Source organism: Cornus florida, unplaced genomic scaffold, assembly GCF_030987335.1.
Source record: "Cornus florida cultivar Cherokee Brave unplaced genomic scaffold, ASM3098733v1 CherokeeBrave_3.0.0_Hap2_Chr03, whole genome shotgun sequence".
NCBI classification, from domain to species: Eukaryota; Viridiplantae; Streptophyta; class Magnoliopsida; order Cornales; family Cornaceae; genus Cornus; species Cornus florida.
Window position 1 is genome coordinate 20,914,583 of NW_026775573.1, and position 24,439 is coordinate 20,939,021.

The window sequence follows — 24,439 nt, forward strand, 5'->3', positions numbered from 1 at the left end:
ATGTTCCTATTCCTCGATTTCAATCATACTAGATCCCCACTTGAAAGTCCAAATCTGTGTGAATATCAACACTTGAATTGGCCCAGCAGCATCACCCCTTCCTTTCCAAAGGAGAGGTCGGGGAGTTCAAACCTCAGTGAAGGTATGGTGTGTGTGTATTTGCTTTAATAACACTTGAAATAACTACAATATTTTGTCTTGGCTCAGAACTTCGTATGCATCTTCCCTCACATGCTAAAATCGGAGACATTTATGTTCAATATCAGCATCTTCCCTAAACCCTAAATGTTAAGTCTGATTACCTGTAATGCACTTTCTTTCATTCCCTTCCCTTTGCATTGCACGGAAGCTTTCATCCAACATTCCCGTACCCTTCTGAAAACTTTGGCAGCTGCATTCTCTACGCTGCTAAGATGGGTGCTGAGGCTTTGAGAAAGAAGCATTTTCTTCCGAAATGAGCTTCTGCTAACCATGGTATGCTGATCATGTTTAATGGTTTCCTCACTTTTGCACCCAATAATATTGTTCCAACCAGAAAACAGAATATTCTAATAAAGGACCCAGAATTCACCAAAGCCATACACAAGGCTTTGCTAGCAAATGTCAATTTTATACAATATGAAATCAATGTGCATTTGTTGGTACTTAAATTTTTGTACCTCAACACCACACAGGTTACAAACTACGAACATTTTGAACACTCACTGTAACATCACCCTCCATGAATGAAACATCACAGCAGATTATACAAACATTGAAGTGAGTTTACAGAGAGAATATTTAGGTTCTTTTGGACACAGTTGATTTAGACACTGAAATATCATTATAGTGTTACAAATAACACATGGCCTTTCCAATGACCTTGCAGACACTATGGTGAGTTCAGAACCAATTCAATCAACAGTAGAGGAACAACGCAGATTTCAGATTTGTTTAAATTCTTATAACTGGGTTTCCAATCGGAATAGGATGGACAAATGCTCTAGCATCAGAAACAGTTTAGAAATCACCGAATTTGCCAGATGATTTTCACTCTATGACCACTATCTGCAGTTTTGCATAGAGGTCAATGCTACCTATTTGAAACCGTGAAGTTGCTTGAACATCTCGAACCGCTAGACACTTAAATCTGCCATTCATATCATTGATTAAATTCCACAAAAAATTATATTAAAAACACATTTGTGCCGATTCTGAGTAAAGACTTGCCTGAATGCATTGGACCGGAAACCCTGGGAACTGATCTTAAATGTTTTTCGCTGGAAACGGTTGTCGAACATCTGAGAAGTTTGTTTGTCTAAAACACGCCAGCTGGAACCCCCATTATCACTCCCTTCCAGAATCCTGATAGCACAACATTAATCAATCACTTGAACAGCAGGGGAAAAAAATATCTCACTCAGAAAGACTATTGGCAAGGAAAATTACAAGCATGTAGACAATGAATCATAAAGGTCCAGTTCACAATGTATGCTAAAAGAACGCCTTTTATTTTCATTTGTAAAAATAAAGCTCTTTTTCTCAATGATTTTTCTTTTATAAGCAGAGAGTACTCAATTAAAATATAAATTGAACAGAATAACAACCAACTGAACACTTGCAATTACTTAACGAAAAAAAAAACCTGCACTCGTATAGAAACTGAAAGCTCTACAAGACATAGGGTTTGTAGTTTCAAGGCCTAAACCAAATAATCTGATCTGGTTGACATTGTGAAATCCATTGAATTGCTGCTGAGTATGTTGTAATTAACAACTGAAAAATTAACAACCCATTTAAATTTGTAATTAAGAAAGGGTGTTTAAAACCACTCAATACATCCTTAGAAAGTTAGAAGCATCTTCAGCTTTTTAATAGCCGACATCATTCATATATGATTGTGTGCATGTATTGAATTCTTTTCAATCAGCTCTAGAATCATATCTATTAAAAACTGGAATAATCCTAAAATAATACAATTTTTCAGATACTGGAAGGTACCAAGTTGGGTTAATTTTGCTAGCCAACCATCTCCTCTAGGATACATTGATAAAAAAAATCAAATGCATCCTGATGCTACGGCAGACTTGAGAGGAGTTTCCTGACTTTAATGAGCAATTGCTGAGTGTCACTATGCTAATCTCTTTTCAATTTATTTTTCCAAGTTCCCACAGTATAACAAGCAGGAGAATTTTATTTTATTATTATTATTTTTTTTGTGGGTGGGTGGGGTGTGTTGAGTACTTAAAACTAAACTGGGGCATAGCTTTGTTAACAAATTCAAATCTTAATTTTATGCCCATCTTTTACTTGAAACACTGCCAACTCAATCTTTATACCATAAATTATTTTATTTTATTTATTTTTTATCATTAGAGTTTAAAATGTTTACCATAACTTCATCTTCCATTTTATAAACCCTGGCAACCTAGGAAGCACGGACACACCAAAATGGGCGAAGAATCTGTGTCCGACACGCCCCGACACGTGTCGGACACGTCAAAAAACGTGTCTGGAAATTTTTTTTTTTTTTTTTAATTTTCGGACACGGCTTAGACAGCTCGGACACACTTTTCTGGAATTTTTTTTTTTTTTTTTAATTTTTAATGCTGATATGTTAATTTTATTTTTTTATTTTTTTTATTTTTAATGCTGATATGTTCTGTTTTTTGTTTTGTACTACCCTAAAGATGCTGATATATATACATACTAACCTAAAGATGCTGATATATATACATACTAACCTAAAGATGCCACAATTTGCCGTGTCCGTGTCCTAAAGATGCTGATATATATATATACTAACATATCAGTGATATATATATATATTCCAACCTAAACATATCAGTGTTTTTTTTTTTAAATTATTAATGCTGATATATATATATATATATATATATATATATACTATTCGCCGTGTCCGTGTCCTAATTTTTTTGGATTTGCCGTGTCGCCGTGTCCGTGTCGTGTCGTATCCGTGTCCCGTATCCGTGTCCGTGCTTCTTAGTTGGCAACCAAAGCTATGCCCCAGTTTCAATAGACTGCAGAAAGTGTCTCTCTCTTTACATCAACCCATTTGGTTTTTGCATCTCCTCACCATAGATGCAAGTCAACTGGTTTGTTATACTGATATTCACTAAACACAAATCACTTTTGGGGGCTTCAGCAAGGTGAAGTGAGCTGTAGCGACTTTTTTTGGGGCTTCAGTTTGATGCTTGTTTTTGGGCTTCCATTTCTAAAGAGTCAAAAGATGTGCCTTTGGCTATTTTTCTTTTGAGTGACTAGGTGATGTAGAACGGACAGTTTGATTGCAATTGAAGTCTAGAAAAGTTTAGGAAGAGAACTAAATAACAGAATTAGAGGTGAGAGAGATGAACAGAAACAGAGGTGAGATAGAGATAAAGAGAAAAAAGAAGAGAGAAAAGACGAGAAGGAGAGAGGACGAGAGAAGAGAGGAATAATTTAGGGAAGGAAAACTGACCTCAGTTCTATATTCAATTTGAAAACAACTGACTATATGAGTTACATATATGCCTGTCATATAGGCACCAAAAGCTTTCCTAAAAAGTTTCCTCAATAATTAAGGAAACACAAAATATCTAGGACAACTTAATTGCTAAGAAAGTACAAAATATCACTGCTGCAGCTATTGCAGCCTTTAGGTTAGCCGCCTAGTCTAGTGTATGTCCATGGGGGAGTCTCGTTCATGGGGCAGTCTATGCTCCGCATCACTAGGTAATTGCAATTTCTCCTGAAGTGTAGTCCAGCAATGTTTCATTCACATACAAGCCTCCTTCAAGAGGGAGAGTGAAACGAAACTTTAATGGATGCTCTCTCTTTGTAAAGAGGACCATCTTGGTAGTGCAAGTAACTTTTTCGGTGCTGCTAGGAACACAGTCACTACTTTTTCTAGACTAACGGGTGTCAATTTTGCAACTGACGCTGAGATTTGAGCCCTGCTGGAAAGTCTCATGGTACAGTGCTTGAGTCATGGCATTAAAGTAGTCTTATGAGAGATCCTATTCTTGTCTAATTCTTTAGTCTGGCTCCTAGATCAACCAACAAGTGGGTCGATTTGTTGGCAAAGAAATAAGCATCTCAGAAGTTCCTGAAAACAGTTACTTTCATCATTCCCTGAATGTTCTACATGTGTGAGGAGGATAGAGTCAGACGGGCCATTTTGTAACAATTTTTAGTTGTATTTCCCTCGGGAAGATTTTTCCAACCTTATTGCTGTACGTTTTTCTTTGCTGTTAATATAATTCTATTATTTCTTCAAAAACAAACAAAAAAATTAAATTTAATTAAACAAATAAAAACAAGATAAACCTTAGAATATTTCCAACGCCTTCTAGGAATCTCACCTTCTCAGCATTGAAATTTGAAACAGTGCAATAAGTTATGAGAACCCACAATTAATAGTTTTGTCAATTTCTTTCTAAAGGATTAGCTTACACGACAGCATAGACACTAAGGCCTTGTTTGGTTCAATTCTCTGAAAACAGTTTTTAAGAATTCTGAAACCTAGACATACAAAAGACTAAACTTTGGCCTTTTTTTGTTAACTCAATTTTCAGAAAACTAACAACGAAACAGATTTTGAACTATTTTCTGTTTTTCAGTTCTCCGAGAACAGAAACTGTTCACAGAAAACAAAAACAAGCGGACCCTAAATATCTGCAACAACTCAAATAGAACTTTCAAAGCACCTGCCAAACAATGACTTTCTAAAAACTAAACAAGATGAACTAATCATAAAATAAGAAAAAACTGAGAAAATCCACAACCAAATACCAATTAGCACGGATACCAAAATTAAAAAACTTAATAAAATCAAAACAAAAGAGAACAAAGTTAATAAAATTACTCCAAATTACTAAAAACATCACTGATTACACAAAATAAAAGAAAATACGATCAATCCAAGTTGAAAGGGGTTAACCTTGTTGGCTCAACTAAGCCCACTAAACTTGGCTCTTTATTTTGTGGCATCCATGATAGGATCAATTAGTCAATTGCTGAGGATTACAAGGATTGTTCTCTGCTTTGCATGTTCTGAGCACTATTTAAAGGTTGATCACAGTTGAGCAGTAAATACATAAATGATCATCATACATTGACCCTAAATAAATGAAAGAGGGACTGAGGAACTTGGCTTAGACAATGTTAAAGTAAACACAAAAGGCAGGTTTCTCCAAAGAGTTGGCAAAATATAAAATTCATCAGTTCCCTTAAAATTGACACACTTGCAAGCTATGTTATGGACAGATAAGAAAATTCAGGGTCATGCTCTAAAATGTCATACCAATCCATTGGATCTCTCTCTGGAGCATCGTTGGCCGACATTAACTCATACGCAACAAGCTCATGCTTTCGATTGTCCCATGACTTGTATATGAGCCAACAATCTACACAACCAAATCCGATTATCAACTAACATGCAAAATTGTTGGAGCCAAAATATTTACAAGAAAGATGACGATCTAAATATATACTACTTGTTTAGTTATGTAGGTCAAAGGCATTTTATTCTTGTTTTATTTTTTATTTTTGTTGTTAGGAATATGAGTCAGGTGTTGGTAATTTCCTATTTAAAACTTGGGTTGTAATGTGTGTCAATGTGCCATGAGTAATTCGGATACAACCACAGAAGATGCTAGAGATGGAGTTTAGTGAAGAACACGGCTGTATCTCTCAAGACTCAATCAGATATATGGGGGAAAGGAAAATAAGAGCAAAAAGAATTTAGTTCACTGAGATTGATGTTAAATTACTCAAAATTATGTTTTAGTTTTGTTTTTCACAATTAGGATTTTGAATTTAAGTTTTCTCAAAGATTTTGAAATTGAGATTTTTCATAAAAAAGAATAGCTTGATTGATTGATGATCAATCGAAGGGATTTCAGAAGGCCCCGATCAATAGTTTTCCAGAGTAGTGTTTTCAAAAACCAGATTGCCTCGATCGATGTGTCGTTCACCATAGAACAATAAAAAGAAAGAAGTCGCGCTTCGCTTTAAAGGAATTCGGTTGGGGGGTGGGGGATATAACCTATCTTTAGTGGTATGTAGGTGCCTTATTTGATCTAGTAAGGGGAACTAGAGCTAGAATAGTATTCCCAAACACTAACCCTCAGTTGCAGCCCCAGGCCATCAGGTCCTTATAAAGCAGTCGATCTACTACAACAGAACATGTCCACCTGTTCATCTACTACCATAAGTGGAAGCAGTTGCAAGTACTGAGTGTTGTGAAGGCTTTAATTTGCGTGTTAAGGGCAGCTTTTTTTTATAGCACTAGGAACCGGTGCCGTTAGTCTAAGCCAAAGCACAGGGACTTTGGGAAGAGCAAATCACCCAATCAGAATTTGAGCAGAAGGATTGAACAAACCACGGACAAGCAAATTGAGTGAGGAGCAGAGCTGTTGGCAGTAGACATGTCAATGGATTGGATTTGGACCGGATCAGACTTGATTAATCCGAATCCGATAATTAATATATTCGATCCAATTTGATGACCCAACGAATTACTTGTTTTAATCCATATCCGATTTTGTAATTTATCAGATATCCGATCCGATAACCCAATCTGTTAAGAGGTCTGTTTTTTTGGTTAAAATTTTCAAAATAAATTACAAAAAGTGAGAAATAGAGACATTGGCCAAAAGATATGAACAAAATTAGAAAAGCAATTAGGTATTTGATTCTTAGTTAAAGGGAAAAAAAAGAGAGTTAAAAAAATCTATAGGAGGAAGGAAAAAAAGAATTAAAAACTGATATAATTAAGAGTTCCAATACTCTACACAAAAAAACTATGTAAACAACATTTTTGATTAATTTTTTCATCAACTGCATTCCAATTGAATGATAGATAATATATGTATAGCATATTGTATAATTATATTTGGTTTGATCGGATTGACCATAATCCATATCCAATTTGTTAATTAACGGATTATTGGATTCGGATTGTTAACGGATTTGTTGAATATGTGGCTTAAATTGAGGTCATCCATTCCATCAGCATCTTGCATTAGCAACTTGGGCTTCAAGTTTGAGTGCCCAGCAAGCCTAATTCGTGATCATCAAGTCTTTTTTGTGGTCGCCAAGCAGCATTGTTTTGGTGACCCATTATTGGTTATAAATAGCCATGCTCTCATGCTTGATCATCATTCGAAAATCATCTAATCAATTAAGTGAGAAAGCTTGTGGGTGTAATGGGGTTTTGGGTGTGAGCCACTTTGTCTTGTATATCTTTATTTCCATAGTGAAATATTGTTTTGTCTTCTCCCCGTGGACGTAGGCATAGCCGAACCATGTAAATCCTTGTCTCGTTTGTGTGTGTGCCATTTTATTTTCTTGTCATTTATTTTTCTGTTTGTTCTCATAAACTCCTATTCGATCCTTATTTCGTAACAAATTGGTATCAGAGCTCTGTTCGTGTATTGTGTACAGATACTGACTCAGCAAGGTCTAAAGAAGGTGTTGTTCGGGAAGGACAAGTTGCCAACAACTATGTCCAATGAAGACAAGGATGAGGTCAATGAAAAGGTGCGCAGTGCGATTATTTTGAATCTAGCTGATGAGATACTGCGTGAAGTTATTGATGAAGACACGGCGGCAAAGTTGTGGTTGACATTGGAAAGTTTGTACATGCCAAAGTCTCTCACCAACAGATTTTACCTGAAACAGAGACTCTACACCTTTCGTATGAAGGAAGGCATGCCTCTTAAGGAGCATATTGATAATTTCAATTCTGTTATTATGGATTTGAAAAATACTTATATTAAAATTTTTTTTTGATAAGTAAAGATATATTAGAAAAACGTTCAAAAGGGGAACGTGTCCCTAATACAAGAAAAAAGGTCTAAGGACCGATGGAATCCAAGAAATCAAAGAAATCATCAATCGAGGAGCATGCACTTCCTTTTACATAAGAGAACAAAGAACGAAGAATATGAATTTTTAAATTGGCTAAAGAAGATTCTTTTCTTTCAAAGGATCTATTATTCCTCTCACGCCACAGACACCACCAGACACAATGTGGAACAATCCTCCAAAAATCCCGAGCTTGTTCTTTGACAGGACACCTTTTCCAAGCGTTAATCAATTGAAAGGAGTGCTTAGGCATTACCCAAAGAACGCCAAACATGCTAAAAATAAAACTCCAACAATCAAATGCCACATGACAATGCAAAAGAATGTGATCCACGGATTCACTAGTAGCTTTACATAAACAACACCAATTAACAATGATGTTGCCTCTTTTTCTCAAATTGTCCAATGTCAAAATCTTCCCCAATGTGGCAGTCCAAATGAAGAATGCGATTCGAAGAGGAGCTTTAGAGCGCCAAACAGACTTCCAAGGGAACACAGGACCAACAAAATTGGACAAACAGATGAACATAGAGCGGACACCGTACCGACCATGAGCCAAAGCAACCCACAAAATATCATCATACCCACTGCCAATATCCTTCTGTCTATATAACGTATCCCAAAAAACGCAAGCTTCCTCCATTTCCCAATCCTGAAAGGGTCGCCTAAACCGCACATCCCACGTAACTCCATTGTTATCATGTTGATAACAATCAATCACATAAACATGCTTATTGGCTGCAATACTGTAGAGCCTAGGAAAAGAAAGAGACAACAACTGATCGCCGCACCAAAGGTCCTCCCAAAAATGAACATGTTTGCCATCCTGAACTTTGAATCTAATATGAGTGGAAAAATCATCCCAACCCTTCCGAATGAATTTCCACACACCAACGCCTCCCGAAATAGTGACAGGAAGAGATGACCAGCTCCCACTCTCCTCACCAAAACGACACGAGACAACTTTTCTCCACTGTCGATGGCGTTTCCTTCCAAATCTCCATAACCACTTACCCAAGAGAGCACGATTAAAAGGAACGATTTTTCGAATGCCTAACCCGCCTAAAATTGATGACGAGGATCAAGCCCTTATTTTGTTGTGTTCTTTGCCTCCTTCCTATGAGCATTTTGTTACCACATTGTTCTATAGAAAAGACACTATTAGTATGGAGGATATTAAATCCTCATTGAACTCTCAGGAGTTGAGGAAAAAGGTGTCTGGGAATATTGGAGATGAACAGGCCGAGGGTCTATTTGTAAAAGGCAAAAGTGAGACAGAGTTCTGCTAGTAGGGGCAAATCTAGATCTCATAAAAATGTGGAATGTTACTACTATCATGAGATAGGGCACGTAATCAAGCACTGTCCCAAACTAAAGGCAAAGAATGGGAATGGCAAAGAGAAGGTTCAAGAAGCAGCTTCTGTCCTGGGTAAGATTGTAACCCAAGATAATCTGAGGAGGAGGAATCAGGTGGTGGTCAATCATTGTTACATGTGTTTGTGTAATGAGGAGTCAGTTAATCACCTCCTTTTACATTGCAGCATGGCCAGAGATTGTTGGGATTTGATGCTTCGATTATTTGGGGTCCATTGGGCCATGCCTTATTCCTCTAGAGGGTTGATTGAGGCTTGGAGAGGCGTCTCTGTTGGGGCTGGCATTAAGGACGCTTGGAGGGCTATGCTGCTTTGTATCTGGTGGTGTATTTGGCTTGAGAGAAATATGAGATATTTTGACAGAAAAAAGAAGCCTGTTTCTATGGTTAAGTTCTCTGTTATTTCTACTATTTTTTGTTGGGTTTCAGGGAGAGATTATAGATCTATGGAGGAAATTATTGTTTTCTTGGCCTCTTTGAAGGTCTAAGGCGCCTTTTGGCCCTTTTGTTTCTTTGGGCTTCGCTCCCCTTTTGAGCGTTTTTAATAAATTCTTACTTATCAAAAAAAAAAAAAAGAAGCAGCTTCTGTGGCAACTGCTACAACAAGTGATTCGGAAAGTGACGAATATGTTCTCATGATAACCTCGTGTTCAGGTATGTCATTTAATGACAGTTGGATTCTTGATTCTGGTTGTTTCGTTCATATGTGTCCCAGTAGGGATTCTTTCTCTTCCTATAAAGAGGTGAAAGGTGGTTCGATTTTGACGGCGGACAGGAAAGCTTTCAAAATTTTGGGAATTGGAATAGTCAAGATCAAGACGTACAATGGGTTGGTGAGAACATTGTCAGATGGGCAACATGTACTGGATTTGAAGATGAAACTTATTTCAGTAGGTGTGCTAGACTCCAAAGGTTACAAGGTTGTAACAGAAGGTGGAGCAATGATGGTCGTGATGGATTCTCTTGTGGTGCTACAGGGCACCAAGGTGAAAATTTTGTATCTTCTCCAAGGGAATACAGTAATAGGTGGAGCTTCTACAGAGTCTTCTACAGTTAGCAGAAATCTGCGTTCGAGTATTGGCAAAAGAAGAGTTAAAAAGAGGAGTGACGATCCTAGTTCTCAAAAAGGTTGTGAGGGGACTACACAATGTGATGGGAGAATGAAATCCGTTTTCAGATGGCAACCGAAATTGCAACAGTCCTTACAGGGAGGCAGACCCATGAGGACAGGTGTGATATTGACTTGCAATAATCTTGGTGGCAATGAGAGAGTCCATTCGAGTGCCATAAAGATGCGTGGGAGGCAAGTAGTTGGTCACAATAGAGATGCGAGGAAAAGTCAAGGACGTCCTATTCTCCATAAGGGTGAGAAGACGACTTTTCATTACCAGCCGGTGGTTTGTGGGCGGTTAGAGAAGGTTGCTGAAGGAGATGTCAAACTTAGAGTTTCTGAGGATGTTTTTGGTAAGCATTTAGAGTTTGACAAAAATACTGGAGGTATACTTATGGCTGCGCAAGACATGCATGAATTGAAGAATGAGAGCCCGAGAGTTAAGTTTGAGGATGACTCAAACTTAACTAAAATTCTTATTTAATTTGTTTTGTGGAGAAGACAGTTTTGTTTAACAGAGATACAGTGGCTCATTTGAATTTTCGCCAAGGTGGAGATTTGTTGAATATGTGGCTCAAACTGAGGTCATCCACTCCATCAGCATCTTGCATCAGCAACTTGGGCTTCAGGTTTGAGTGCCTAGCAAGCCTAATTCGTGATCATCAAGTCTTTTTTGTGGTCTCCAAGCAGCATTGTTTTGGTGACCCATTATTGGCTATAAATAGCCATGTCTCTCATGCTTGATCATCATCCGAAAATCATCTCATCAATTGAGTGAGAGAGCTTGTGGGTGTAATGGGGTGTTGGGTGTGAGCCATTTTGTCTTGAATATCTTTATTTCCATAGTGAAATATTGTTCTGTCTTCTCCCCGTGGATGTAGGCATAGCCGAACCACGTAAATCCTTGTCTCGTTTGTGTGTGTGCCATTTTATTTTCTTGTCATTTATTTTTCTCTTTGTTCTTATAAACTCCTATTCGATCCTTATTTCGTAACAAACGGATTATCAAATTGAATATTCAATCCATCGATTGGATTCATATCGAAATCCGATCCATTGACAAGTCTAGTTGGCGGAGCGAACAACTTGGATAATCAAGCAAAAAGTTTGGTGTGTCTGTCCAGAGGTAACCATGGGATTCTAGGGTGGGAATCTGGTAAATTACATTAAACATTGTGCCCTTGAATGACTGGTCAGTTTTTGTGATAGGATCTTTGTGCATGTATTACAAGGTTCTTTTGAGTCTTGAAATATTCAGATGTTAATGGATTATTGGATTCAATATTCAATCCATATCTGAGTTATCGCATCAGATTATTGGATTAAATATTTTTATACCATAATCCATATCCGAATTGTTAATTTAACAGATTGTTCTCGTTCTTATGACATTACTTTATTTGCCAATAGAATAGGTGTACAAAGACAAAATCGCATTATTATTGATACGAGGTGACTGAAATTTTAATAAATATTATCATATAAAACAAAATTATATTCTAGACTTCATTTTCCTTCTGATTTTTACTAGGCATAACTATGGTGGAGTAGAGAACATCTTAAAGGTTCAAAATACCTCTTGCACCATTTGGTTCTTCCCACTTTGACATGCGAGTTCCATCAAAGGCAGATGTTGCCTAAAAAATGTTACCAAGAATTGAATTAAAAAGAGACGCATTATGAAAAAGGGAATCGTACAGGAACTTTTAAGGAACATGCCACAAATAACTCTTGCAAAATAAGCTGATTGAATGTACCGGCCAATGCTACTTACAATTCCAAAAGGAAGTTCTTCACCACTAGCAAGGACTAAACCAGAACATATTCTGTTTGACTTCAAAAGTGGCCAAGCTAGGGAATCTTTGCTGAAGTTGTCGCATTTGTTGACATTATGAATCACGTCATCCAAGGCATGGAACACAACAGGCAATGCTATGGAAGTTTTTACAGGATCGGCGGCCAAACAAATGTCAACACTCCCATTTACCAATTCACTCTTCAGGGAAAGAGCATCAAGGAGCTGATTAAAAGAGGGCAACAGCTGATTGACAAAATATTGAGCATCTTTTGAAACAGAGTTTATAGATGTTCTCCTCATTCTAAAAGGGCAATTCTTGAGATTGATCAAAATTCCTCTGAAAAATTTAAGGACTTCAACAGCTCTAGATTTAGAAAATGATTTCTCCACGAAATGGGAAATGATAGGACAAAATCCATTGTAGATCTTTGTCACATGCTCATCTATGCATTTACGGACTGGACAGGAAGAAGAACTTAAATATTCATTCTCATCAGAACCAAATTCTGACCTTGATATACGCCATTCCTTGTCTCCACTTAGTCTACCAGGTAATGAGATCGAAGCATCATCTTTAGAATGTAAATCTCTCTCAAGTGATTCTGCTTCATTCCTGTCACGTTGTTCAAGTGCTGAAAGCACTTGAGATGTAAAATTCTTTCGACACTCTCTTGTTATATTAGAGAGAAGAGTAGATAGAACAGGCTCCGTAGTAATATTTCGTCGAGTCAGAACCTTCAACATGAAAATATTCCTGCGAAGTCAAACCTTGCAGTATATACATGTATGCATATGAAGGGGGAAAAAGGAAAAGAAGTTCACTTCTAATATTCATATGATTACCTCATGCCACTTCCTTGTGTAACGTTTAGTGACATCACACACTCCATCTTTTGCAATAGCAATTACATAGTTCAATTTCTTTTGCCAGCTTCAAGGAAAAAGTTAAAAAATCATTTAAAAATAGAGTAGGAGGCAGACAAAATATTAGTTCATCTTGATAAAGTATATGGATGAAGAGATAATTTAGGATACTATTGTTAACAATTTGACAGAGAAAGTACCCCTTCTCATATAATAGTGGATTGTCATATATTCCTTCACAAGGATCAAGATGCATCCATCTGTAAAGTTCAGTTACATTATTAGAATGCTCGTAGAGAACAAAATAATTGCAGCAATATTGTGAATAAAGTTTTACCTTCCAAGGAAAGGTGAGAAGCATTCAGTCCAAATATGATCTGTTAAATCCATGATCTGGAATGAAAACAAGTGAGTCAACAAAGACATTCGTCTTCTCTCAACCATCAGATTCTCACATCATGGCAAATAAATATATGTTCCATTAAGCCTCCCCTTCCCATTGGTTGACATAAGTCACATAATGCAAAGAATTTTAGTTAACTGGTGAGATAGTTTTACAAAAGGCTAGAGCTTTCTCTTTAATTTTGACATCCCTTTTGGCAGATTTTGTTTCAGTAATGACAGTTAATACCAAAATTATTTACCAAAAAAAGATTTTGTTTCGGTAACATGTTAACAAAGGTTCTTCGTGAAAGTCACTAGATAACAATAATGGCTATGAAATGATAGAAGGTAATTTCTATGTATGACAAATGCAAATTTTGCACCACAAGAGCTACAATTACTGAGAAAGCACACCTCCACTTGTCAAAGTGATTACCAATTATGGTGCCAAAATTATATATTTTCTTGAACATCAATAGTTCTGATAGAAAAACAAAAATTAATAATAACAGGACATTGTATGGTAAGATTTCATAATCACTGCAAACATGCAACTATATTTGGCCTTGTTTTATAATACAGTTTGATCAAGAACAGGGTCGCAACTCCTCAACTTAATCTATCATTCAACTTGGTGTTCGTTTCTTTAATTTAAAGACCAATTCATTCTTCGCAGTAAGCTATAACACATGAACTATTCAAACATAGTAAGTACTCATGGCAGACACTTATGGTACGAGTTTGGGCATGAGACACGAGTCTGGCATGTCTAGTCAAATATGCATCCAGTAAGAATATCAGGTAATTCAAAATTACTATAGTTATATTATGGTTGTCTCAAAATGACTACAGGGTAAAAACTTTGTGCTATATAGAAACACATTTTTACCATAGGAAACAAAAGAAGAACATCAAATAAATTAGTTGTGTCCCCGTGCCCTTGAATGCGGGAATTAAAACAATTTGATACTTAGACACATAACACAACCGATGCACCCAAACCTGAATTCATGTAATATAGGTTGCAAGTATTATAGTTGTAATTTTACTAATATCCTAGCATAAAAAATAAGACGCCCACCCTTCCTTTAAGAAATACCAGCAATGAGAATCCTGAAGAGTGAGTTCTAATTTTTGCCCTCAACTACCTCAGCCAATTACAGTATACTCAGTATTCTACTTATTCAAGTAGACCTATATTACTTCACACAGTATGACTACTTTCCCAAAAATAACAGCAAATAATCTTTTATGATGAACTACATTTTAACAAGTTCATATTTTAGTATGGAATCATTAATAGCAGCAGAAATACCTTTAACAGTGAAAACTGAAATATGATTTCTAGAAAAGTGACTTACAAGACGAGATTCATAGCCAAAAGCTCGACAATAGAGTGTGAAGCAATTGGCCCACTCCCCACAGCGCCCCCTTCTTGTTTCCAGAAGCTGTATAAAAAAGATTATGGAGGAATTCATGAAATGAAGACTTCTCAACCGAACAAAAATTTCAATACCTTTACTGGATCATTGTACCGTGGGAAACGAGTGATTCTTGAGCAAGTATTGCAGCTGGGGTAGTTAAAAGAAAAATAAAAGATAAAGTTAACTGAGAGAAACAAAGGAAAAAGAAGCATATTATTGGCACAAAAAAAAAAAAAAAAAAAAAAAAAAGGAATTTCCAACAACAAAAAATGCTCTGCATATGCCCGCGGGGGACCCGGGGGGGTGGGGGTGGGATAGGAAGAGAGAGAGATTAATTAAAACTATCAGCTTATCCACCAATCTTCATAAAATTTCATATGAGATAGTTAGGAAATATATTATATATAGCATGTGGTTTAACTAAGGTTACAGCTTTAAATAGAGCAGATGAAAAAAAAAGATTCATGTAGCTGACCCCAAATAGTTGGTTTTTTTTTGTTGAGTTGTATCCCTTAGAGCCCGTTTGGTATTGCTTTTCAACTACCTAAAAGCGCTTTTACTTTAAAAATTTGCGTTCAGATGTATTTGGTAATCATTAAAAGCACTTTTAATAGCTACCAATTTTAGTTGAGTAGAGCTTATAAAAGAAGCTAGAATTTGGAGCTTTTAAAACCGAGATCTAAGTAAAGGTTGAATATTTTAGGTAACTCTTTTTCCTTACACAATTTAGTCCTTCATTATTTTTTATGAAGATAATTACACTCCAACCTTTATAAAGTTGCTTTTATCAAATATGGTAACATCCTATTAAAGGATATTATTGCAAAATTAGCAATAGAAGTGTTCTAAAAAAACAGAAACTCCAAACGGGCTCTTATTTAAAAACAGGTTATTTAGCTGGATGAAAGAATCAAATATTAAGAAAAGACATAATACTATTGATAATTATGGTAAGCAATTCTTAAGCAGATCATAGTTGCAGATGGATTTCGTGAAGCAAGATCCACTCTAAAATGTCAATCATAAAAAGTAATTGTTGTAAAGCATAAAACGGAAGCAAATAGAAATTAAACAAGTAGAACACACAGATATTACGTGGTTCAACCACTAGGGCCTACATCCATGGCAAAAAGAGCCCAAAGGGCTACATCACTTTTATAATACTCTCTCAATTCATACACAATACAATGGTGGAGGCTCCTTTATATAGGAGAAGAAATTATGAGAATGGAAACACTTAGAAAATAGGAAATAAGGATGATTTTTCTCCACTGATTCCTTTAGTAGCACCAAATCTTCAATAATAGGAAACAACATGAAAGATTTTCCTCCACTGATTCCTTTAGTAGCACCAAATCTTCAATAATAGGAAACAACATGAAAGATTTTCCTCCACTGATTCCTCCATTAAATCTTCAATTCTTCCCCTCAAGTTGGAGCATGAATGCCCAACTTGCCATTGAGATGACGAGTAACAACAAGTGTGAATGATGAAGAGAGAATATTACGAACAATGCTACCGGAGACATGGCAAAGGCGAGGACAATGCTACCTAACACACCGATAGCCCAAACAAGTCAACAAAAAACTGCCGGAGACATGGCAAAGGCGAGGACAATGCTACCGAACACACCGGCAGCCCATACAAGTTGATAAAAACTGCTGGAGACACTGCAAAGACGAAGACAATGCTACCGAACACACTAGCAACCCAAACAAGTCAATAAAAACTGTCGGAGACACAGCAAAGGCAAAGAACATTACTACCAAACAAACTAGCAGCCCAAACAAGTCACAAATAGCACTAAGAAACCCTTAGCAACATTTCAGATGCTAAGGGAATACCCCAAAATAGGTGTCCAATCCTAGGAAGAGAAATTAGGCTCTGAGACCATGTTGTAAAGCATGAAACAAAAGCAAAGAGATAAATATTATGTGGTTCAGCCATTAGGGCCTACATCCACGACACAGAGCCCAAAGGGCTACATCACTTTTATAATGCTCTTTCAATTCATATACAATACAATGGTGGAGGCTCCTTTATATAGAGGATAAGAAATTATGAGAATGAAAAGACCTAGAAAATAGGAAATAAGGAGGATTTTTCTCAACTGATTCATCTAGTAACACCAAATCTCAATAATAGGAAACAACATCAATTACTGAAATATTTTCCTCCACTGATTCTTCCATTAAATCTTCAATTGTAATAATAAAAACTCCAGATGCAAAAATTTCATTTGGAGATTGTTCAATGTGTAACTGGAAACCAAGGCTGTGAGTTATTTTATTACCGTTGAAAGATATAAAATTTGAAGAGAGAAATTAAACATTAAGAACACAAGGTTATAATGTGGTTTGACCACTACAGCCTATGTCCACGACACGCAAAGCCCAAAGGTCTATAACACTTTTATTATATTCTCTCTTAATTTTTGTATATAAGGATCACCTCTATTTATAAGTGAAGGAATACAAACATGTGATAAATATGATATAGGAAAGATTCATAAAATCCCTCCCATGATTCACTCGTGTCAATATTCTATCAAGGAGTGATTTAAGGGTTTAAATCACTCCCATAATGATATTCTTCAACACCCTCCCTCATGTTGGTACACACAGATTTTAGCTCAAGTGTCCAACTTAAAACTAAATATGAAGTTGTCGAGAGTCCGAAACGAGTAGATCTGAGATGAGTCGATCCGAAGATTCGAGAAGAGTTGATCCGAAGATCCGAGACGAATTGATCTGAACATCCGAGACGAGTAGAGCACAGAGTAGGGTATTTTAAACCTGCTTTTATACCATGTTGAAAGATATAAAAATTGAACACATAAATTAAAATTGTGTCAATATTCTATCAAGGAGTGATTTAAGGGTTTAAATCACTCCCATAATGATATTCTTCAATACCCTCCCTCATGTTGGTACACACAGATTTTAGCTCAAGTGTCCAACTTAAAACTAAATCTGAAGTTGTCGAGAGTCCGAAACGAGTAGATCTGAGATGAGTCGATCCGAAGATTCGAGAAGAGTTGATCCGAAGATCCGAGACGAATTGATCTGAACATCCGAGACGAGTAGAGCATAGAGTAGGGTATTTTAAACCTGCTTTTATACCATGTTGAAAGATATAAAAATTGAACACATAAATTAAACATGAAGAACACAAGGTTATAATGTGGTTCAGCCACTACGACCTACGTCCACCACACACAAAGCCCCTCTTAATTTGTATATACAATGATCACCTCTATTTATAGGTGAAAGAATACAAACATGTCATAAATATGAGATTGGAAAGATTCTTAAAATCATTCCCGTGATTCACCCATATCAATATTCTATCAAGGAGTGATTTATGAGCTTTAATCACTCCTATAATGCTATTCTCCAACAATTACTCCGAAAACATCTACTCATTGAGAAAAGTGTTCTGACTCCAGTTTGTCACAATTTTTTTCAAATAGTTTCCCCCCAATTTATGAAACCTCAAATCATGTTTCGCAATTTGGACTTTAAAACTGTTTTGAATCAAAAAAGAAATTAACTATTATGAACATTTCAATTACAATTACAACTAGAAGCGCAAACTATTTGATATTTATTACTTGCCATTTAGTATTCTATAAATATATAGTAAATTTATTTAATAGTAAAAATACATTATTAAATGTTCAGTAATCCAATATATATATATATATATTTAATAAATTAGTATTTAGTATTAATTACAAAATTGTAGGTACTTGAATCATTGCTTGGCACATTAATAAAAGTTTAGGCAACCAAGTTGAGAAGGCATGTTTGATTACAAGAGCAACCATTTTGTGCAAATTACAGGAAAGGCTAGCTATACCAATCCGCCCCTCCCACCACCCTCAGTTAATAAGGACCAAAGCTATGTAATTATCTAATGGCCTTTTCTTCTAGTAAATAATCAATCTTAGTATATAGTCAGAAAACGTTATTTAATAATTTAATTAGCATAAAAAATATATTGGTAATTAACAATATCCAATAGTTTTTCCTACTTAATTTTTTTTTTTGGGGGGCAAGTAGAACAAACATGTAGCCAACCAGTCATAACTTGTAGATGATAAAATCATAATACTTACAACATAGCCAATAATCAATGCCCATTATCTAGTTCAGTTAGTTGTTTTTCACTCTCTACCCTCTGGTCTTTTCAATTCATACAAGGAAATCAAGAATCAACTAATAAATAAATAAAAATTAATGGAACAGGTTTTTTTTTTTATAATATCAATGTCAACAATACCTTGAGTCTTTAATTTTTCCATTTTGAAAAAAAAAAAAAAAAAAAATTGAAAAGAAAATAACAAAACAAGAAAAGTACTATTTAATAACAAAAAAGATGTTTACTCCCCTACACAAAAGCCATAAGATTCCAGATTTCCCAAGAAAGCCCTAAAGCTCATATTTGAGAGTGATTTACACAAGATTCAAGCAAATATGGGGAAAAACAACCAAATCCCTAGAAAATTGCCACAAGCACCCCATATCTGAGTCTCGATTGATCTTATTTCTTTTTCCCCCCCCCCACCAAAAAAAACCACACACGCACCCACCCACCCCACCACCACCCCACCCACACATGCACACTATGGGCCTTGAACCCCTCAGCTCCCCTTCGAGGGAAGGGAGGTTATACCAACTGGACTAATGGCCCAGTGGTTCATACTATTTTCTGTCCATTGATTAAATACTTCTTCTCTTTTTCAGAATTCTTGAAATAAAAAAATAAGAAATGAACCATTAAAAAAATGAAAATGTGAATAGAAATGATTAGAGGACCTCAGGGACTCTTCAATCTCTTGTCCAGCCCTCTCATTTAGGATATGGTTGGTTCAATTTTCTGAAAACGGTTTTCTACTTCTAGAGAAATCATAAAAAGAGCAAAAACGTATTTGGTTGACAATTTTATGAAAACTCAATTAAGAAAATGCTTGTTTGCAGATAAATGTTTTTTATAGTTCTCGGATCCCTCTCCCACCCCTCCCTCTCACAAAAACAGGCCCTTAATGACCACAAATGTCCAGAATGGACTGTTATGGTTCCATAAGGACCATAACAGCCACTACAGCAATGATTTCTATTATACGGATGATGCAGTTTATATGGTACCCAAGAATCTGTTAATTAACGCCCAACATGTCATGTAGTGGGTGGGAAACAACTAAATAGAAGACCACAAATTTGGAATAAAAAGATCTTCAAAGTAGAAACCCAAAAAATGAAAATTACAAATGAGTACATCCTAAGGCCATTACCGATAAAGTTCAACTCGAGAAGCTCCATACTGTGTTTCTGAAGGAATTGAAACACCCATGCCCTGATTTATGGTTTCATTGCCACAACTATCACAAGGAGGTGCATGTACCCACCTACAGTTTAAGAACATTAATGACTACCGACATATAGGATTCAACTTATAAGCAATTAAGGAAAAGGAGGGCATAATTATGCTCGAAGGAAAATTCATTACAAAATCTGCACAACTACAGATGAAACTATTCCAACAAAAGTCAAAAGCAATGTGAGGTTGAATACATTTCATTAACACATTTTAATACTAAGCCCAATATGCTGTCACTACTGATTACAGTACTAAGTATGTGTCAAATGGAAATTGGAGACCACATTTTCTTTTTTTAGATTGAGGAGAAGGGAATTTTTTTATCTCAAATTTATTTTTTTTCCAATCTGGAAGTAACCCATCAAAATCTAACAAAATAACATTTTGCCAAGTAAAAGTTTTAAAACAGTCTGCATCCCGAGCTTACACTGCTGTGGATTAATTCGTATTATTGTTCCAAAAATTTACATATTAAAAAGAAATATCAAATCTTAAAAATAAAAAAGTATCATTAAACAATTATATACTAAATCTTTTTCAAATATTAAACTAAAGAAAAGGTGAGGTAAAATAACATTACCTGAATGATTGTTTGAACCAGAAAAGCAGTTGCAGCAGGAAAGCATCATCTTGTTCACTTTTTGATGGTTTAAAGTTTCCCTCCTAACACATATATGGGTAGGATATAAGAAATGCAGTTACCAAGAACATTTACAGGAATCTAATCTACTTCAGGTTCCATAACACAAACTATGAGAGTTCTTGTTTTGTCCTACAAAATATACACTCACCACTAGTCAAGACCTCATTTAATAAAATATACCTTGAAAATGTAAGTTCCTTTTGAAATATTAACCATTTACAAAAATGGCGAAACTAATACATAAATTAATGTCACGTGCACTGGACTAGCCCCTCTATTTTATATGTAGATACATATACAAATTGATCTGTCCACAACGTATCCATATGCTTTTTTTTTTCCCAGAAATTTCCCATATCATTAAGTCCGTATATTGTCATGTCCATATCTTGTATCATTGTCATTTTGTCAATGCTTCATAGAATGAATAATCATGGTTTGATGTGTCTTCTTTTTTTTTTTTTTTTTTTTTTTTTTTTTGATAAATATTATCACTCAATACAACTGATTTTTCAAGACAATCTATTATGTACAATGGTTCCAACTTACACCGGTATGCATGAGAAAGCAGGTTTGAGTACAAGAACAACAATTTGGTCTAAAATAAGCCACGTATTAGGTTTTTTCCAGTCTTAACACTTCTAACTTCCCACATAGACATGACCAGAGCAGGGTAATATTTTCTATTAGGCAGGACATATCGAATGGCAGACTGCAGACCACACTTCTTATCACATGTATAACATATACAAAATTATAAAAATTCAAACTTGGTTCTCAGCAGTCAGTTGATACTTAATAAACTCTCTTAAATGTGTTAAATCATGCCACCGAGATACTGGTAGAATGTCTAAATTGGAAAACCGAAGTTTAAAAGTAGCATTCATATTTATTAGAAAAGAAAAAGAAGAAAAACTACATATATATATATATATATATATATATATATATATATATATATATCGTAGAGGTGCATAAAAACCGGCTGAACCAGTAAACCAGACCGGACCAGACGGTTTGGTCCGGTTCTTTAATGATTCAGTCCGGTCCCGGTTCCTTTCGATTCCCAATTTTGGGTCCTATAGGACCAAACCGGTAATTAAATAAATAAATGTTTTATATCTAATATATCTTAATAACAGGCCTATTAGTTATAAAGACAGTATTTTGAATCTTCACAGCTGTAAAGGCAGATTTTTTGTGCAATGAGAATAACTAAACCTATGTGATATAGTCATGAGGGACCTGGGAAAACTTTAAAGCTTAGGAGTGGTTAAATTCCAGCTTGGTGGAGGAGTTGAAAGGGATCCATATTGCAGTGGTAGCAGATCCAGGTCGAGGGTGATGTGATCCTCAGACAATTCAATCTTTGCAACAAAAGAAAAAGAAACGGAAAAAAAAAAAAGAAAAAAAAAGGCTACACAAAAGCATGGAAATAGAATTCAAAGACTGGATATGGCACATGCTTTTCTTTCTTTTACTTATGGAAAAAAAAAAAAAAAAAAAAACATGCTTTTCTTTTAATTAGATAATGCTTAGTAGTCTTTTCAATTTAATTCTGCATGATTTTTGTTTGGGTTCATTGGGCTGAATTATTGGGCCTGCCTAGAACCAAACCGCTCAGCTCATTTACGGTTTGGTTTGGTTTGCTTCCAGTGGTTACCATGGTCAGGTCTGGAGGGACTGGTTTGGTCTTGATTCATGCCAGAATCAGACCAAAGTGAACCGTGTCCACCCCTAATATATATATATATAGAGAGAGAGAGAGAGAGAGAGTGAAAAACCCACAAAATGAGACAACTTGAAGAGTAGATTTTATTTCTCAATTTATGTATAATACAATCAAAGCAAGGTGGGTAAGATGAAAGAGAATAAATTTTCAATCAATTTGATGATGGAAATTTTACTAACATAAAAAGAATTCAGGCTTCTGCCCACATTTTCTACTCTTGCAAAACAAATTTAACAAATCGGCAACACATATAATTTCACATGCATCATTGAGGCTATCAAAAGTGTGGAAGTAGGAAAAACTTATATTATTACAAGCTTATAACAATTTTGTGATACAAAATATGATCATATCAAAATTTTGACTCCATGTTAACAGAACAACTCAGTTAACAAAATCTTCCTCAAAATCATGCATAAGAATATAACTCAACATGCAGAAATCCTTTTTGAGTAAATTACTCCTTTTTTAATAACCAAAAATACAAATAGGTCATGCATAAAAAAAGGAATCAGAGGACCAACCTTGGCCAGTGCAACTAATGCTTTCTCCTCTAACCTCTCTACGGGTACCGTCTTCCGAGCTTCCTCCTGGCGATTCATATCTTCATACTACATCAACAGCATGTCATATTAACATAGATAAAATTTACCCAAAAGAAGATAAAGTACACTCCACTTGGTTGCCACTAAACTGCATCAAAAGAAGTGACATTGATCTCCTGGTACTAAATTTTATACTCCCTCCGTCCCATAAAAAGTGTCACTTTTAGAGAACAGTGACTCTCACAAATTGAACTGACACACGATTTTCCATTGAGGACACTTTTTTTTGGGACGGAGGTAGTATTACTTGACACCAAGAAAGTGAAATCACCACTCCACTATACTTGTACAATTAATTGGCTTAGTGAGTTAAGTTTTTCCACATTTTCCAAATGATAAAGAACAAAAAGATTCAATGTTTTCCTCCCCTTTTCTTCAAATTTTATTTTTATTTTTTTGGTCTGCATTCTCAACAAGAAGAAAAGTTTGAAAAAAATAAAATAAAATAAACAAACAAAAGTAACATATATATAAGAATTAGCAATTTTACACTTACCATTAGAACCTGGTTAATATAAGGCCGTACAATTTGTTCGATTTGTCCCTTACCCTTATCTTCAACGACGGCATACTGCTGAAACATAAGGGCTTCTTCTTCTGCCTAAAATCAATGAATTCATAGTTTGACAAAAACAGAAAATTCAAACAACACATTATCAAATCAAATCCAAAAAAACAAAAAAAAATCAAAATTCAATGTAATTTTTCCAAGAACCTGCAACATCCGAGCCAATTCCTCATCGGATTTCACCAATTCGGCATCAGCAGCCGGTTTTTTTTCTTCGTTGATCGATACCAACCGAAGTTTATCGGTAACTGAGGCGAGATCAGATTCATCTGATACAAGCCGATCATCGTCGCCTCCGAATATCTAATCAGATAATTGGGTATCAGTTTACACATAAACATATTATCAAAATTCCAAATGAACAATAGTTAAATACATAGATATAGAGAGAGTAACCTTTTGCTCATCGGGAGGAATTGAAGTGAGAGAAAAGAGCTGGAATTTGAAAACCTGGAAATGGAGAGCAAAATTGATGATTTTAACAGTTGAAAAAAGAAAAAGAGAGGGAGTGAGAGAGTTTTAGATAGAGAGAGACTTCAAAGCCGTCGTCGGTGTCGTACTCGACATCGAAGTTGGAATCGTTGTGATGGAGAAGGAACTTCCGAGCTACCATTTTCTCTCTCCAGAAACAATTGAACTTTTTTAGAGAGAGAATTAAGGAACTGATGTTCTTGGTCGAAGTAAACGTGTAGCAAATATCTTAA

The 24,439-nt window shown here is 35.6% G+C and overlaps 1 protein-coding gene and 1 long non-coding RNA gene across 3 annotated transcripts; both read right to left on the reverse strand.

Annotated features, from left to right (window-relative positions):
* Positions 1–566: 566 nt before the first annotated feature.
* On the reverse strand, positions 567–24,439 carry LOC132299869 (peptide-N(4)-(N-acetyl-beta-glucosaminyl)asparagine amidase). 2 transcript variants are annotated; one of them, XM_059796742.1, is made up of 17 exons: positions 24,271–24,436; positions 24,132–24,185; positions 23,883–24,038; positions 23,664–23,768; positions 23,087–23,173; positions 20,768–20,850; positions 20,102–20,215; positions 14,897–14,951; positions 14,742–14,828; positions 13,334–13,389; positions 13,197–13,256; positions 12,976–13,063; positions 12,109–12,867; positions 11,911–11,971; positions 5,285–5,387; positions 1,210–1,344; positions 567–1,129 (listed from the first exon to the last, which is right to left on the reverse strand). In XM_059796742.1, exons 1-17 carry the CDS (start codon positions 24,346–24,348, stop codon positions 1,030–1,032), a joined length of 2,181 nt encoding a protein of 726 aa, XP_059652725.1. In that variant the 5' UTR covers positions 24,349–24,436; the 3' UTR covers positions 567–1,029. The 2 variants fall into 2 exon arrangements, 1 of the variants encoding a protein (XP_059652725.1); XR_009480213.1 differs by lacking the exon at positions 5,285–5,387 and having other exon boundaries at positions 24,271–24,439.
* LOC132299871 (uncharacterized) lies at positions 2,559–5,278 on the reverse strand. The gene is made up of 2 exons (XR_009480214.1): positions 2,694–5,278; positions 2,559–2,663 (listed from the first exon to the last, which is right to left on the reverse strand). It is a non-coding gene; the product is annotated as an uncharacterized LOC132299871 (long non-coding RNA).

What these genes read in the sequence shown, in the direction of transcription:
- LOC132299869 (XM_059796742.1), bottom strand. Translation starts at nt 24,348, where the DNA reads ATGGTAGCTCGGAAGTTCCTTCTCCATCACAACGATTCCAACTTCGAT. An exon ending in AATTGGCTCGGATGTTGCAG is followed by an intron (nt 23,769 to 23,882) that starts GTTCTTGGAAAA and finishes CATTGATTTTAG; the next exon opens with GCAGAAGAAGAAGCCCTTAT. An exon ending in ATATTAACCAGGTTCTAATG is followed by an intron (nt 23,174 to 23,663) that starts GTAAGTGTAAAA and finishes CTGTTGATGTAG; the next exon opens with TATGAAGATATGAATCGCCA.